Source organism: Pseudophryne corroboree, chromosome 2 (genome assembly GCF_028390025.1).
Source record: "Pseudophryne corroboree isolate aPseCor3 chromosome 2, aPseCor3.hap2, whole genome shotgun sequence".
NCBI classification, from domain to species: domain Eukaryota; kingdom Metazoa; phylum Chordata; class Amphibia; order Anura; family Myobatrachidae; genus Pseudophryne; species Pseudophryne corroboree.
This window is the reverse complement of record NC_086445.1, coordinates 221567203-221585440: the sequence shown is the minus strand read 5'-3', so window position 1 is coordinate 221585440 and position 18238 is coordinate 221567203. Positions and strand designations below refer to the sequence as shown.

At 47.5% G+C, this 18238-nt stretch overlaps 1 protein-coding gene across 3 annotated transcripts in view; it reads left to right on the top strand.

The window, feature by feature from the left end:
* Positions 1-16894, top strand: part of MARS1 (methionyl-tRNA synthetase 1) — a 314707-nt gene extending 297813 nt beyond the window's left edge. For 2 of the 3 annotated variants that reach the window (XM_063952367.1, XM_063952361.1), the window contains exons 20-22: positions 104-130; positions 12209-12319; positions 16607-16894. In XM_063952367.1, the coding sequence (XP_063808437.1) occupies positions 104-130; positions 12209-12319; positions 16607-16759 (291 nt within the window). In that variant the 3' untranslated portion in view covers positions 16760-16894. The remainder of the gene's footprint in view (positions 1-103; positions 131-12208; positions 12320-16606) is intronic. The other variant, XM_063952362.1, reaches the window with a different exon arrangement.
* The last annotated feature ends 1344 nt before the right edge of the window (positions 16895-18238 follow it).

Here is an 18238-nt window from a genome sequence, read left to right as displayed (position 1 = left end):
GGACTATGAGAAATAGAATTATCGGTAAGTAAATTCTTATTTTCTCCTTCCTCACCTGTACCTCTACTCTCCATTTCCCCCTATCCTTTTCCCTGTTCACCAGCTGTTCACAGACAACACTGAATCCCAGGTAATTCTGGCTATGCAGCTGAAAATGTATGCTTGCTTACAGCGCTTTCCCCTTCATCTACTCCATGCTTGTATTAAATTTAGAAAGAACAGTCAGAGGGGCTAATTCAGTAAGCTCCGCAGAAGTGCGGACATCACTATTTGCCGATTCCACACTACTGCGCATGCACAAGGTCTTAAACTGTGATTGCAGTTTAGGAGCCGACGGGGGCGGTGATGGGGCGTGAATGACTCGTTTTGTGGGCGTCGACACACCATTTGGGGGGCACAGTTCGAACAACACAGGCGTGATGTCACACGCAGCCGCAGCAACCCAAAAGATGGATGCCCTCCAGCTGCCTTCGCAGCTGTGTAGGCAGGGGTCAACTCTAATCATGCGAGTGCATCGCTTCAGGACCTGGCATGCGGGGCGGACTTGCCCTGTGCTGCGCGTCCCCTCGCATGTTACAGGAAAAGGGTTGTAGTTGTGCAATTTGTCTTATGAGTACAACCCATGCTGAATCAAAGTTTGGATTGAATAAGACCATACCACCAGCCATACTGAAGTTGTTTCATGTATAGGAATGCAGAAAAACATAGCTCAAACATCAGGAATACTTATTATAGTAATTATAATTATTATTATCCTTTATTTATATGGCGCCACAAGGGTTCCGCAGCGCCCAATTACAGAGTACATATGCACATAATCAAAACAGTGACTTACAGTTGATGACAATTTAGGATAAGTACAGGGTAACTAAGCATAACTACACCAGTAAATGACAGAGAAGTTCCAGGTGGCCAAAAAACTGCTTGATTTGGGCAGTTGAGGATTATTAAAGTAAGAAAAGGATAAGCACATGAGGGAAGAGGGCCCTACTCGTGAGAGCTTACAATCTAAGGGGAGTGGTAGACAGACAGGGGTGACATAGATGGGGTACATAGAGTGCGTAGAACAGAGGGTTCGGATGAGATTTGGCTGGGTTTGGTGAAGAAGTGGGTCTTAAGAGCCCGTTTGAAGTTTTGTAGAGAGGTGGAGAGTCTGAGGGGGAGAGGTAAAGAATTCCAGAGGAAGGGAGCAGCACGTGAAAAATCTTGGAGATAGGAGTGGGAGGAAGTAATCAGAAGACAGGAGAGCCGGCGTGCATTAGCAGAGCGAAGAGGACGGGTGGGAGAGTAAAGGGAGATGAGGTCACAGATGTAAATGGGAGAGGAGTGGGTGAGTGCTTTGTAAGTGAGAGTGAGAAGTTTGAATTGGATTCTGAAAGGGAAGGGAAGCCAGTGAAGGGCTTGTAGGAGAGGGGAGGTGGATGTAGTGCGTTTGGTGAGGAAGATAAGCCGGGCAGCAGCATTGAGGATTGATTGGAGTGGAGAGAGGTAATTGTCAGGGAGGCCAGTTAGGAGGAGATTACAGTAGTCCAGTCTGGAAATAATCAGTGAGTGAATAATGATCTTAGTGGCATCCTGGGTGAGAAACGGTCTGATCCTGGAAATGTTTTTGAGATGAAAATGACATGTTTGTGAGAGGTGCTGAATGTGTGGTTTGAAGGAGAGGAAGGTATCAAGGATTACACCAAGACAGCGTACTTGGGGGCTAGAGGAGATAGTCGTGCCATCAATGGATAATGAAATTGTGGGAGGTGAGGTTGTGCGGGAGGGTGGGAAGATGATCAGCTCAGTCTTAGACATGTTGAGTTTAAGAAAGCACTGGGACATCCAGGAAGAGATAGCAGAAAAACAGTTAGAGGCACGAGTGAGGAGAGCCGTGGAGAGATTAGGGGAGGAGAGGTAGATTTGAGTGTCGTCAGCATAGAGGTGATACTGGAAATTAAAAGAACTAATGAGTTCACCTAAAGAGGACGTATAGAGAGAGAAAAGGAGAGGACCAAGAACAGAACCTTGGGGGACACCAACAGTTAGTGGAAGTGGGGGCGAGGTAGCATCATGAGAGGAGACAGAGAAGGAACGATCAGAGAGGTAGAAGGACAGCCAGGAGAGGGCAGTATCGCGTAGACCAAGAGAGTGAAGGATTTGCAGAAGGAGAGGGTGGTCCACAGTATCAAAAGCAGCAGAGAGGTCAAGAAGAATAAGCAGAGAGTAGTGGCCCTTAGATTTGGCGGCATGGAGGTCATTGCAGACTTTTGTGAGGGCAGTTTCAGTGGAGTGGAGAGAGCGGAAACCAGACTGGAATGGGTCAAGCAGTGAGTGAGAGGAAAGAAAGGCAGTGAGGCGATTATAGACAATACGCTCAAGAAGTTTGGAGGCAAAGGGGAGGAGAGAGATGGGTCGATAGTTAGAGAGAGTGTTAGGATCAAGGGTAGGTTTTTTAAGAATAGGGGAGACAAGAGCATGCTTGAAGGCAGAGGGGACAGTGCCTGATGAGAGGGAGAGATTGAGAAGGTGGGCAAGATGGGAACAGGCAGAAGGAGAGAGGTAGCGGAGGAGGTGGGAGGGGATAGGGTAGAGTGTGGGGGGGGGGGAGGGGGGGAGTGTATGAGGGCCATGACTTCCTCGCCAGATACATGGGAGAAAGATGTCAGAGTTGGAAAGAGGGTAGGGGAGGAGTGGCAAAGGATGGGTGGTTGCTGGACTGGTGGGATGTGATGTCCTGACGTATGGAGTCAATCTTGGATGTGAAATAAGTGGCAAAGTCAAGAGCAGACAATGAGGAAGGGAGAGGAGGTGGTGGTGGGCAGAGGAGGGAGTTAACAGTGGCAAAGAGGCGCCGGGGGTTGGAAGAGTGGGTGGAGATGAGGATTCTGAAGTATGATTGTTTAGCGAGGGAAAGGGCAGCACTGAAGGATGAGAGCATGAATTTGAAGTGGAGGAAGTCTGCTTGAGAGCGTGATTTCCTCCACTGTCGCTCGGCAGTACGTGAGCATTTTTGTAGATATCTGGTGCATTTGGTGTGCCAGGGTTGAGGTGTTGATCTGCGAGGGTGAATAGTGGTTGGCGGAGCAACAGAGTCAAGGGCTGAAGTAAGAGATGCATTGTATAGAGATGTGGCTTGTTCAGGGCATGTGAGAGAGAGAAGTGAGTCAAACAGGGAGGATAGGGATGAGATGTCAATAGCCTCATTGTTACGCTTAGTGATGGTAGCCTTAGGAGGGAGAGATGGGGGAGCAGAGATAGATAAGTTGAATGAGAGCAAGTGGTGGTCAGAGAGGGGGAAAGGGGAATTGGAGAAATCAGAAATATCACAGCGGTGAGTGAAAACCAGATCCAGTGAGCTCCCGTTCACATGGGAGGGTGAGGTGGTCCACTGGGAGAGACCAAGTGAAGAGGTGAGGTTAAGGAGTTTAGAGGCAGGTGGTTTTGTGGGGTTATCGATAGGGATGTTGAAATCACCTAGGATAATGGAGGGAATGTCAGAAGAGAGGAAGTGAGGTAGCCAGGAAGCAAAGTTGTCGAGGAATTTGGAGGAAATGCCAGGTGGACGGTAAATGCCAGCAACTCGAAGATTAGTAGATTGGTAGAGGAAAATTGCATGGACCTCAAACGTAGAGAATGTAAGAGATGGTTCTGGAGGTATAAGTTGGTATGTGTAGCTTGAGGGTAAAAGGATCCCAACACCACCCCCATGACGACCCCCAGGTCGGGGGGTGGGGGGGGTGTGAGAATGTGAGGCCCCCAGCAGAGAGAGACGCAGGAGAAGTGGTGTCATAGGGAGTAATCCAGGTTTCAGTAATGGCCAGGAGGTGCAGGGAGTTTAATATATGAAAAGGTCGTGAGTGGGGGCCAGTTTGTTGCAAACAGATCTGGCATTCCAGAGGGCACAGGATAGGGGGTAGGAGTTTGTGGGAGAGATGTGAATGAGATTATCAGGGTTGCTGTAGCGTTGAGGTAAGATTGATGTGGAAGGAAGGGATAAAGAGTACTTGTCACTGTCCTCAGTGATTACAGTGTTTAAAGTCCTGCAGGTGATGGATTTTACTTGTTTAGAACACTTGTCCAGAACATGAGGTTAAAGTGTAAAATGCCCAATTCTTCCTACTTTTGCTCCCTCTCTGCCCCACCAAATGCTGTGCCAGCTCTCCCTCTCTGCCCCACCAAACGCTGTGCCAGCTCTCCCTCTCTGCCCCACCAAACGCTGTGCCAGCTCTCCCTCTCTGCCCCACCAAATGCTGTGCCAGCTCTCCCTCTCTGCCCCACCAAACGCTGTGCCAGCTTTCCCTCTCTGCCCCACCAAACGCTGTGCCAGCTCTCCCTCTCTGCCCCACCAAACGCTGTCCCTGCTCTCCCTCTCTGCCCCACCAAACGCTGTCCCTGCTCTCCCTCTCTGCCCCACCAAACGCTGTGCCAGCTCTCCCTCTCTGCCCCACCAAACGCTGTGCCAGCTCTCCCTCTCTGCCCCACCAAACGCTGTCCCTGCTCTCCCTCTCTGCCCCACCAAACGCTGTCCCTGCTCTCCCTCTCTGCCCCACCAAGAGCTGTGCCTGCTCTCTCTCTGCCACACCAAGAGCTGTGCCTGCTCTCTCTCTGCCACACCAAGAGCTGTGCCTGCTCTCTCTCTCTGCCCCACCCAACTTCATTGTGCTACAGCTTTATCAGGACTGGCAGGTCTTTATCACTGGACTTAGCAGTGTGCTCACCATTTTTCACCACCTGTTGAAATGTGTACTATTTTATAATATACGTAATTTCCTTTAAATAGTAACCAAGAACACCAAGTTCTGATTTGACTTTTGTGTGTGTGTGTGTGTGTGTGTGTGTGTGTGTGTGTGTGTGTGTGTGTGTGTGTGTGTGTGTGTGTGTGTGTGTGTGTGTGTATTAGTATTATAAGGAATAATACATAACCCCAGTAATCTGATTTCTGTAACATGTAAAAAAAATGTGCAGTAGGTAATGCATTATCCATATACAATGAGGATGAATGCAGTAAATATGTGCAATAAACAAGCATCATACATAAACACAATCTACCTAGTGAGACTAAACCCACTTCTGTGCAGCCTTTATGTTGCTGGTGACTCTCTGCACTCCACCTCCCATCTTCCTCTACATGGAAACAAATGCAGGAAGGTGCAATCTAAATGATGGTTCTGTATCAAACCTTGCTATATTTCTCCTTCATCCACTAGGGGCCACTGGAGCGTAGTTACAATGGGGAAATAGTAGGCAGTAATTGGGAGCTGGCACTTTAAAATTCTCACACTGTGGCTAGCTCCTCCCCTACTATCTCCCCTCCAAGCCAGTCTTAGTTTAGTGCCCGAGGTAGCTGGTTCACTTGGGTTTAGCTGAAGAATTTTTTCTTTATTATTTTTCTTTTTCTTTCACACACTCACAGACTGGCAGCTCTGCCACTGCCAGTCTGCACCGCGGGAGCTGCCGGCGGGGTCCCATCGCAGCTGCGTGCGGCTCGGGATGGGCCCCGGCTGAGGGAGACACTGAGCTCTCCTGAGTTGGCCGGACACCGCTGCGTGCGGCGCGTGTCGGGGCCACTCCATCCAGCAGAAGATTCCGGCAGCATGGCAGCGGTGAGTATCAAAAATGGCCGGACACCGCTGCGTGCGGCGCGTGTCGGGGCCGCTGGGTCGAAACGCCTGACGGAAGGAAGCGGTGAGTACAATCTCCCCCCCTCCCCCTCCAGACTGATGTATGTTTTTACATTTTTCAGTTTCAGTGTTTTAATACATGGATGGACAGGCTCCCCTATACTCTCCAGTCAGACAGGCTGGAGTGCATGAAAGGCTTACTAATTTGAAATTGGCGCCATTATGTGGGGGGCGGAGCTTCAGCCCGCTCTGTAAGCGGGCTCAGCGCTCTTCACTCCCCGGCTGCAGCATACAGGCAGCCGGGTGATACATTTACATATATCATATATCTGTGTAATAATTAGCATAGCTCTCATGGCAGAGTGGTAACACCTATGGTTACGATGCCCACGAGCTAGGGTTCGATTCCAGCAAAGGACACACTCTCCCCGGCCGCAGCATACACACAGGCAGCCGGGTGATAGTGCGGTTTTAATTTGAAAGTGACCGGAGCAGGGGGGCGGAGCTAACTCCCGCTCCGTTCGGCGGGCTCAGGCTTTCCGCTCCCCGGCCGCACATCGCTCCCCGGCCGCAGCATACAGGCGGCCGAGGGATGCATGGGCGCTTTCCGCTTACTATACAGCGGATTTGAATTTGGCGCCGAAGCGGAGGGGGCGGAGCTAACTCCCGCTCTGTACGGCGGGCTTTCTCCGCTCCCCAGCCGCTGCAGCATGACGAGACGCCGCTCCACAGTCCCCCGCTCCCCGGGCCACTGAAAGCTCCTTTCCTCTCCTGGCTGTGCAGGGAGGATTCTTTACATGTATAAGGTATGAGGGGGGTGAAGCTTATTCCCCCCCGGTGGAGGCTCCCAGCTCTCATTGTCTCTAGGCAACACACCTGTCTCTGGAGTTTGTAGCTTTTCTGTGCAGTGTGCTGCAGAAATATTGTTACATCTTGCTTTGGCTACATTCCTCCTGCAGGGGAGTCCTCTGCCCCTTTTCAGACATTTAGATCAGGGAATCTGCTCTATTACAGGAGCTGGGGCTCAGCTCATTAATAATTAAAAATCTACTGTGCAGTATTTCTTTACCCTACAAATACACAGTATTTATCTGCCCTATAAGGTGCACAGTATTTATCTGCCCTATTAGGTGCATGGGTTCACTGTGGTGTGTGTATATAGATATATATAGATATGTTTGTATATATATATTTAAGTGTGTGTGGGTATGTATATAGATATATCCATACAATACCATATATAGGGGATAAAACAAACACTCCCGCAATGTTTTCTAGAAACAGAATACCCCACCTCGCCACATAACATTTTCCCCCATCTTTTCTCACAGGCTGGTCACCATTTTGAAAAGCCAGCGGAACCTCCGAGAAACATCTGGTGCACCTTAATTAGCGGTACACTACATACAGGGCGGGGTGTTGCCCTCCCTTTATTATTCCTTGGTGTCACTAGTTACTAATGCTATTAGTAATTTGGGGAATGTGTGTAAGGCATCAGACAAATAGCGCTGTGGCTCAGTACGCTAGTAGCGGGTATCTGAACAGGGGTTTGAATCCAAACAAAACTTTAAGGAGAGCTCCTATAGCCTAGGGCTAAGACTCCTGTCCCACAGCGCAGCGTTACTGGTTCAGGTCTCCGCTGCTCCAGAAAGTTTAGTTGAATCGTGTCGGTCACTACACATTATAGTACAGACCTTACATAGGGCTGTGTTTATTTAACCCACCTTTTCTCCTTTCGTTTGTCTCACCTGGGATAGTCAAAGAATTCCTTCTTAGGTGTGAAGTATGCGGTGGAGCCATCTGCTTAGCCCTCCACGCACCTGCAGGACACTCCTGTTTGAACAGCTCAGATTATGCAGGTAATGTCACTGGTAACCAGAGACCTTGTACGTCATTTCACCTCTCCAGGTTTCTAAAGGAACCTTGCTAACCTTCCATGTTACAATACTGATGATGTCTGTTTTCTGTGGAGTCTGAACCTGTGTCTCAGAATATCCAGGTGCATTATACAGCAGTTCGTCTGAGACTGCAGGTAAAGGAGGCGGACACGTCAAGTCCATCAGGGTTCGACGCCGATGACGAAATGACAGCGACTGGTCCAGTTTCGGATAAGCTGGCCAGGCTCCGGTAGACGGCCGGCAGACGCCCGAATACACCATTTCAGGTATCAAACAATGTTTGTTTTCCTATCCTTTCCCCGCAGACGGCAGGAAAGGGTATCAGAACCTCTCCAGGGTATACCCCTCGATGTCTCGCCGGTCCAACAAGCTGCCGTTTTCCTGAGGCAACCTTGCTCAGGGATCCATCGAAGACATATACGGCAGCAGGGTTCTACCTTGTCCGGAGCAGGTAGGTTGTGGAACAATTGTCCTCTAGGTTACAGGATGTTTCGCATCCGGATCAATTGATACTTTGGTACGGGTCAGAATCACGATTCTGCTTTATGTTCTCCACGTCTGCAGTCTCGGAACCTGCATTTTCGCTTTGGGCTGTCTTAACCCGACGACCTCTGGGGCTGCGACAGTGACAGGTGAACATGAGATCCTACGGGGCAGATGGTTCAGGGGAAGAAACTTTCTGTAGGATTTCTTGAACCATTGGAGGTAAGTCCACTTTGCTTTCTCCTACTTCTGCCCCAGTTCCAAGACAGACCTTTACCGGTCTTTAGAGTTTTACCGTGCCCTTTCAGGCTTTCGACTCCACACGGGCGATATCTCTGTCGCCAGGGGATCTCAGGGCAAAAAGGCTGAAGCAGAGGTTCAACATCCTCGGTCCAGTCTGATTTTACATCATCCTATACACACACTAAAGGTCAGACTTTCCTACCACCTGGAGGGTCCCAGGGTAGACGCAGGTCAGTGGGAGAAGGCTTGGGCGGTTACCGACTAGATTTGGGAGTACAACCGTCTCAGGAGTCCCTCGGCAGGGGTTGGCCGATTTACGATGACAAGAGAGTCATACTGCAGGCGGCGCTCCATATGCTTCTAACCGCAAAGGGTGTTGATCCCTGTTTTTTACATATCATTTGAATCGGGACAGTTCTCAGGCCTTTGTTTTCTTTTCACGTTCCGAAGCCAGTTGGCTCGGCCAGGCCTATTCTGGTCTTACAATCCTTTCAGTCTGTGATTGCTAGTTGAACAAGAAAGGGAGTTTTACGCGTCCCTTGTCTTCAGGGATGCCTGTTTACTGATTTCCGTTGGGTTTCCTCATCGGGCTTTACTCAGAGTCGCATTACAGGATTCTCATTTTCACTGTAAGTCCTTTCCTTTCGCTCCCACAGGGTTCAGGAAGATCACAGAATAACTCTTTTTCAAGGGGTTGACGTTGGTTCCCTAATGGGACAATCTACTGCTACTATCCCACTCTGTACATTACGTGGCTTCTGAAGATCCGGAGGATCCAGGAGCTTCTGGTTCGACACAGATCCAATTTATGCTCCTCGTAGACGTTTTTTTCAACACGGTCCGTCAGAGGATTTTTCCTTCCTCGGCACCAGGTACTCTATTTTTTCAGTCAAGTTGCGAAGCAATGAGTGGTCGCCTACATTCCCCTCTGAGCGGGGGACAACAATCTTCTTTCCAGGTCAGGCCACCAGGTCAGACTCCTGGGTGAGGGAACATTCCCCGGAGTTTTGTCAGCTGGTCTGCTGTGGGCGGAGATTTCGAATCGACCTCAGGGCGTTCTGACTGACTCTTTAACCCTTTACTACTCACGGACGTGAGCTCTGGTGGCAGTAGCCGAGGATGCCATCAGGGCTCCTGGGAGTTTCTGGTTATTCTATCCTGCCTCCTTTTCTATTTCTACCTCACTTTCGGTAACACAGGAGGAGAATATGCGTGCTAGTCCTCTCGGTGGCTCTGGTTGGGCCACCCATGACTTGAAGATACGGCTACAACTGTTGTCGGTAGAGGAGCCTTGGCTCCTACCTCGACTGGACTGTCTACTTCAACAGGGTCCTTTTCTTTGTTCAATCTTACACTGGTTTCATTTAACCGTGTGACTGTTCACGAGACCTCAGAAGGGAGGAGTTCCCTAGTTCGGTTAGGCTACTAGGCCCCGATTTCAGAAGTCTGTTACCTCTTCTCGCTTTTGCCGCTTTTGGAAAACTGTATGGGACATAATAAGGACAAAAGGGGGTTTTCCCCTTCTTTCAGTTACCATTCAGCCGTAATCTTTAGTTTCTCTGGGAGGTTTTGCTCCGCTGCGCTTCAAACCACATTGACCTGAATTTTCAGTCCCTGCCTTTTTCGGTTTTCTTCCAAAAGAAATTAGCCTGGCGCCCGTAAGTTCGGGCTCTCTTTCAAGGAGTACTTTATTAGCAACTCCCCCGGCTGAGCTTCGGCCTCAGCGGTCGTTTCTTCCAAAGGGCATGTCCGTTTTCCATATAAATCTGACACTAGTGTTTTTCAGTCCTCTTTGACTGTTGTCAGGGCTCGCTGACTTTCTCTACAGAGGTCTTAGGCTATTCGACGAAGGGTTTTTTCTTCTTTATTCTGTACGATGCTCCCGTACTAAATAGCCGGGGTCCCAGCATATGCTGGGCTGTTGGATACATCTGACCATCAGACAGTCTTCTTGGCGGTTGCTCGGGAGCCTCCGTTTTCCATTTCAGCGCACTTTACGTGCGTGGTGGGACCTTCGTGGGCAGCTGCCCGTGGGGTCTCCATGAATACTTTAGGTCGGGCGGCTACTTGGTCCGGCCGTCATACGTTTGTCAAATTCTACAAGTTTGACACTTTTGCGGCCTCTGCATCACAGTTTGGCCGAGCGGTTTTACAGGAATCTCAGCGCTCTCCCACCCGTTTTGGGAGCTCTGGGACGTCCCCATTGTAACTACGCTCCAGTGGCCCCTAGTGGATGAAGGAGAAATCAGGATTTTGGTACTTACCGATAAATCCCTTTCTCCGATTCCACAGGGGCCACTGGACGCCCGCCCAGCGCTGTTCCTCCTTGTTTTTTGCTTAACTGTTTGCAGATCACCATATGACTGCTTGTTGAGTTCGGGCTAGCCGGTTGTTTGTTAGGTTCTGTTCCAGGTTTGGTTTGTGTTATCCTGGTTTACAGGGCGTCATTAACCTCCTCTACCTTACGGTTTGTTTATTCCAGCTCTCCTCGGGCACAGTTTTACGTAGACTGGCTTGGAGGGGAGATAGTAGGGGAGGAGCTAGCCACAGTGTGAGAATTTTAAAGTGCCAGCTCCCAATTACTGCCTACTATTTCCCCATTGTAACTACGCTCCAGTGGCCCCTGTGGAATCGGAGAAAGGGATTTATCGGTAAGTACCAAAATCCTGATTTGGCTTGGAACATAGGGGCTAACTCGTACCTGATCGTAGCTATGATCAGCCACCCTTACATGCGGGGGGACGCCTAGCACAGGGCCCTTCCCCTGCCGCATGGGTACAATAGCATCGCACGGCAGCGATGCTTTCACACCTGGTGAGTAAGTCCCTACCTGCGCAGCATTGCTGAGCTGGTAGGTGACTTTTCGCTGCATCCAGGGGGGCAGCGGCTGCATGTGACGTCACGCAGCCACCGTGGCCTACCCTCTGCACTGCCCGGGCACGCCTGCGTTGCCCGGACCACGCCCCCAAAACAGTGGTCGAATGCATTAGGTGATATGCATGATCTTTCGTGACGATATTGGCCTAATGTGCACCCACCCTTATGCAGACAAATCCTTTGAGTAGATGGTAAACAAAGTGTCTGTTGTAAGGACATTGGCAGGTTTCAGTAGAAATAAAGTCTAACTTTCTTGTCCGTATTTAAAGTAAGTAATTGTAACTGGCGGCGTTAAGAAAGAGTGTGTGCCATGGGCAGTAATTGTGTAGGGCAGTGCTGGGTACATGTAACGCTGCCTGTTGCCTTCAGGGGTGTAGTATGGTATGCCGGCGGCCGGGCTACCGGCGACCAGCATACCGGCGCCGGGAGCCCGACCGCCGGCATACCGACAGTGTGGCGAGCGCAAAGGAGCCCCTTGTGGGCTCGCTGTGGGCACGGTGGCGCGCGTCCCTCCAGGGGGGACATGGACCCCCACGAGGTAGAATAGCTGTCGGTATGCCGGCGCCGGTATACTGTGCGCCGGGATCCCGACATTCGGCATACTGAAGACCACCCGCCTTCAGCTATGTTTCCCAACCCCAGTCCTCAGAACTGTGCATAGCCTTTCATGTCTGCTTACTGGAGCACAGGTGTATTTATTACTGACTGACACATTATAAAAGATCCATAAGCAGTTCTAAATATTTTATATTGTGATACTGTGAGACCTGGAAAACATGCACTGAGGATTGGATAGATATAATACTACAGGGGTAGTGTCACAGTGTAAGGATCGGTGGGTAGGCAAGCTGTGAAGCCTTACACTGGGAGATAATAAAACAGGGCCCCTTGCACACTCCAAAACACAACCAGTGGAAGATTATTGATAAGCATTATACTCTTAAGTGTTTTATGGTAGATTTGTCACTAGCTCTGATCTATTGTTGATGGTTGCATGTAAAGAGACCTCTGTCCTCTATCACTTGCTACATGCTTCTGGCTGCTGTGCTTCTGGTTATGAAAGTCGATGTCTCTGTTAGAACATTCTAATCCTTTCCACAGGTGAAAGCTGAGCCCATAGTACCGGCATCCACCGTAGATCCAGTCAAAGAAACCTCAAAAGTTGGTGACCCCCAGAGGATAAAAGATCTCATGCAGGAGGTGGAGAAACAGGTAATGTGAAACAGCAGGGCTAGTATGGCATAAGCTACAGTATGATGTAATAACGAGTCAAACTAGTGTATGTATGTACATATAATAAATACATATTTACATAATATAGATAAAACACAATTCCAGAGTGAACTGGCAAATAGTGAGGTTGGATTATACCCTATTCTCATCAGTACGATAGATTTTCTTGGAGAATAAATTCCTTATATGTAAAGTTCTTCTTATTCTGTCAATCTTAATTCAGTAATGGTCTTCAAGGCATACCAGATATTTATTTTTAATTATAAAATAGTCTATCTTTCATAAAATGGTAATTTTTACATACATAGGTAAAATCAATTACCCACGACCAATACAGGAGTTGTTATAATAACCTTCCTTCAACTAATCCAGGTGTGAGTTTAGGGAAGGTTTCCTCACTGAATTGGACAATGACATTTTAAGGTTTAATTCTTCTAGGGACACTTGCACACAGTTTTTGAAGGAACTCGGGAGGGAGGTTGTTCCAAACATGGCTTGATTAAATCCTTCTGTCTCTTCGTGTAATCCCAGAAAGACTCAATGATGTTGAGGTCAGGGCTCTGTGGGGGCCATATCATCGCTTCCAGTATTGCATGTTCTTTACGCTGAAGATATTTTTTTTCTACATTGGCTGTATGTTTGGGGTCATTGTCAGGACAATCAGATGCTTCCCTGATGGTACTGCATGATGGCGAAGTACCTGCCTGTATTTCTCAGCATTGAAGCGCAAAGAAACGGGCAACGTTTCCTTTGATGACCGCAGTGGTCGTCAAAGGAAACTTTGTGCATCAGATGGAAGACTCATCTTGCTTACCTCCCTTCGAAATCAGAAGATGTCCAGCAGTGCCATCAGCTCAGAATTGTCAGAAACCAGTAGGATCCAGGTACACCCATCTGTTTGAAAAAGTCTGGCAAGAAGTGGTCTTCATGGAGGAATTGCAGCCAAAAAGCCATAACTTTGACGTGGAAACAAGCCCAAGTGACTCATCTATGCATGAAAAGACAGGAATTGTGGTGCAGAAATATGGCAGCAGGTGCTCTGGCCTGATGAGTTAAAATGTGAAATATTTGGCTGTAATAGTAGGTAGTTTGTTCGCCGAAGGACTGGAGGGCGGTACAATAGGTATCTGCAGGCAACAATGAAGCATGGTGGAGGTTTCTTGCAACTTCGGGGCTGGATTTCAGCAAATGGAGTTTGGGATTTGGTCAGGATTAATGGTATCCCCAATGCGGTCAAATACAGGCAGGTACTTATCCATCACGCAGTACCATCAGGGAGGCCTCTGATTGATTGGCTCCAAATTTATTCTGCAGTAGGACAATGACCCCAAACATACAGCCATATCAATTTATTACAACAGACAAAATAACGTTTTGAAAGAAGAAAAACAGCTGTTCTAGATACAGCCCTTATACATCAAGCTGTTCATAGGCAGCAATAATAATGTCTAAATAGCTTTTAAATCTGATGATTCACTTGTCTCCGTGTAGAAACCAAGGCTATTTCAATGGAAGAGACAAAGGGGTAAAATTTACTAAGACGGGAGTTCTAGTTAAGATGGGATGTTGCCCATAGCAACCAATCAGATTCTACTTCTCACTTATCTAGCACCTTCTAGAAGAAAATACCTGGAATCTGATTGGTTGCTATGGGCAACATCCCATCTTAAATAGAACTCCCATCTTAGTAAATTTACCCCACCGTATCAAGAAACAATTAAAGTTCTCTGTACAGCGTGGTAATATGTAAGCTCCAGCCAGGGAGGTCCCTGACCTATACCCCCGCACATGGTTAGCTCGCCAACTTTTATGATCTGGAACACAATGCATCTAATATTTTAAAGAATTAGACATTCAAAGTTTTATATTGTTGCTGCTTAGGGTCTACCACCAACCAGATCTGATGAGACCCTTTTATACAGTTGGTGAGACATTCACTTGCTTTTCTGCTGTTAAATGCATCTAACTACTTTTACTAACCTTTTGGATGCACTGAATTGGCAGGTGTGTATCGTTGGGTTGACAGTCATTAGGTCGACCACTATTGGTCAGTAGCGACTAGGTTGACACCTGAAATAGATTGACAAGAGTTTTTTTTTCTTTAAATGTGTGCGTTTTCTTCCTTAAAGTGACCAGGAACCCCAGTTGGTGCACAGTGTCCCTCACGTGGTTCGCTTCGCTCGCCATGCTTCGGGTAAGGTTCCTTGCTGTGCTTGGCACAGGTTACTATTCCCAATCGTAGTCCACGTGGATCTGAAGTATGAAAATGTTAAAGTGAAAAACTCATGTCGACCTTTTCATGTGTTGACCTTTGCCATGAAGACCTAATGACCATGTTGACCTAATGCATATAACCAATAGTGGTTGGCCTAAGTGTTGTCGACCTAAAGACTGGATACTGAATCGGCATTGGCCTCTTGTGCTTGCCAACGATAGCTTGTTACAGGACCAATTACATGTTCATACTCTGTACAGAGAGACCTTTATTATTTTTGCTGATACTTTTGTCTACATCGGAATAGCAATTTTGGGTTTGATTCAGAGATGGACCCAGTGCACATCACTGCAGCAGCAATGTATAAAAATGCTAATGCAGCAGGAGGTGCATATAGGAAAACGACTCCTGCCAGAATCTGCGATCAGTGTTGCAGCTGCATTGGCTCACCATAGCTTGTGATAGTCGCAGCTATAATCCAATTCGATAAGCCTCAGCGGAACTACTCATTCATGGCCGGAAGGTCTGTCAGAAGAAGCAGACCCTGGCCTTGCCACTTTCAGAAAACGAGGGCTTGGACACCCCCCGGTTTTGGGAACGCTGGCCAGCTCTGCTCTCCGCAAAACTTGACTCAGGACCTGTTTTGCACATGCACAGTTAAGCCACCATCGGAGATGTACACAAACCATCATTGCGTTTTCGCACATCTCTTAATGAGGCCCTTTTGTTTCTTCATTGAGACAGGTGACCTGCTTTAAAAGCTATTTGGTCATCAATATTTTTGCTTAATGAAGGAATCTGGAGACAGTGATCTCAGATTTATTTTTTTCATTTTTAGATATATATTATTTTTTTTTGGGATGATTTAACAAATTTTTATTACAATTAATTACGGTTAGTTCAGTAAAGTGTTGTGTCTCTCTAACCATAGCACTGTGTGATGTGTACATTTTAATGCTTGCTACCCAGTCACATTGATACTGTCATACCAGAACCGGGTGTAGTATGGTATGCTGTTGGCCGGGCTTCCGGCGACCAGCATACCGGCGCTGGGAGCCTGACCGCTGGCATACCGACAGTGTGGCGAGCGCAAAAGAGCCCCTTGCGGGCTCACCGTGCTGTGGGCACGGTGGCACGCTACGCTATTTATTCTCCCTCCAGGGGGGTTGTGGACCTCCACGAGGGAGAATAGCTGTCGGTATGCCGGGATCCTGTGCGCCAGGATTCCGTCATAGTAAAGACCACCCCCAGACCCTACGGTGTGTTTTTTTCTTTCCTTGTTGCATTATCAAACCTTTGCAAATTACCCACTATGTTTAAACACAAATGGAGTTTAGATGTGATGATAGGATAATCTTCCACTTCTGCTACCATTGTTGCATCACATGTATCAGGTCTCTGCTGTTAGTGTCTCGCCTCTGAAATGCTCAGGCCTAGGGCTAGCCTATGTTTTCGGTTTACTTAACAGATGCCATAACAAGTCTTCAAATAGTCTGAGGTATTATTGGTCACGCTGCAGCTCCCACCATGTAGTCAGGCTGGTTTTCTTAAATAGCATTAGTGAAATTATAAATCAGTGTTTTCTCAAACCTGGTCCTTGTTGAACCCGAATAGTGCATGTTTTCCAGATCAGCTAGCTGGCGCATGGGTGTGTTTATTAACTAATGCAATCGAGATAGTGGGTACTGAGAATACCTTGTAAACATACACTAACAGGGTTCTGTGAGGTCAAAGTTTGAGAAATGCTGTTATAAACCATTAATCAACATTAACATTGCTACTCTCTCTGTTATACATAAGGCAGAGTTTTCTAAATGCTGCCATTGCGGCCCTGGTTTTAAGGCTATCTGTGCTTGAGTTCAGATGGTTAAATTAAATTGACTGAGGTACAAATGAGGCTATCTGTGCTCAAGAATGAATGGCTATCCTTAAAATGTAATGGCATTTGGTGAGGAGGAGGAGCTACTACAGCTAAGGGTCTTACACTGCAAAATTCAGAACATGCTGCACTTACTGTAGTTATTTCTCCTACTGACAAATGCTCCTTTCAGGGCAATCATGTGCGGGAGCTGAAGAGCAAAAAGGCAGAGAAATCTGTGCTGGACGCTGAGGTGCAGAAGCTGCTGGCACTGAAGAAAGAACTGGCCCTTGCTGAAGGGAAAGCACCAGAAGCCCCTACTCAGAAGGGGAAGAAAAAGAAATAATGGTCCTCCTGAAACCTGCTTTACATCAAACTGTTACTGTCGGATGGACAGAAAAAGGGAATGTTTTGCCATACTTGCTGCAGTGAAAGGGTTAATATCAGAAGTATTCTTTTAAATAAATTATCCTAGACCTTGTTTGTGGTCATGAAATTTGACACCATAAAGAAACAATTGTAGCCACTGATGTAATGTGTTGCATAGGATTGCATGGCTTGCTGAGCGTGTAATTAGGGAAGGATGTGTCTGCTGCACAATGCTTTCACCACCAGTCTGCTAAACCAAGAAGTAAATAGAAGAGTGTTATAGCAACAACAATCACCTGCTCATCCAGTTCCCTATAGAATACTGTTCACAATCCCTATGCCATCTAGTGGGGATGATTGATATAATTGTGTACTGTGCATATCATGTACTGCAGGTGAAACTATACATTTAGGGGCTGATTCAATTAGTTACACACATATACATATATATAAAAACTATTTTACCATAGGCTCAGTCTCCATTGCTGATCTTCCTGTGCACGGATGGGGGATCTGGTGCTGCTCTGCCGTTCACCCATTATCATCTCAAATTTGAATCCTAACTTTGGAAAGTTAATATTGCTGAAAATGTCAGCCTAGTGCATGACAGGTTGGTCAGCCTAGTGCATGACAGGTTGTGCTGCATACAGCCTACCACATAACACTCCATCTTTAGCAAACTGATCACCTTACTGTGAAAATACAGTGCAGCATAAAACAGAAGCCTGTTCTAGTTTTATACATTATGGCAGGCATTCCCAACCTTGCACTAAGGGTGGGTACACACTAGGATGACTCCCAAACGAAGCACTGTCATCGGCAACAGGTCCCAGCATCAGCAAGTACATACACACTTGCCAATACCGGCAGGGGGTGGGGGAGCCAATGTCCATTTGACAGTATAGCCCTCGTTGATGCTGCACAGGAATGCACATCCTCAGCAACATGGTGCATACACACTTGCCGATACAGGTCAGACAGAAAATGTTGCTGACGGAGCGCACATCACCAGATACATAGTGCATACACACTGGACGATATTGTGAACGATGTGTCTGAATTGGGCACGTTGTACCGATATCATCCTAGTGTGTACGCACCTTTAACAGTGCAGGTTTTAGTGATATCCATGCACAGATGGTTATATCACTAAAACCTGGATTGTCAAGTGTGCCTTGAGGACTGATGTTGAATGCCTGCACTAAGGGGTTGATGTATCAAGCAGTAAGATAAAAGTGGAAACGTTGCACATAGCAACCAATCCGCCTTGCGGTAGCATTTATCAAGTACATTCTAATATAGAAAAGAGGTATAAGCTGATTAGTGCTATGGGCAAAGTCTCCACTCTTATCACTGCTTTGTACATCAACCCTATGGGGGTATTCAGTTAGCTCCAGTTATCTTTGAGCTATTGTTTTCACCTCCCTGCCTATTCTATTGCGGCCAGTTTTTGACC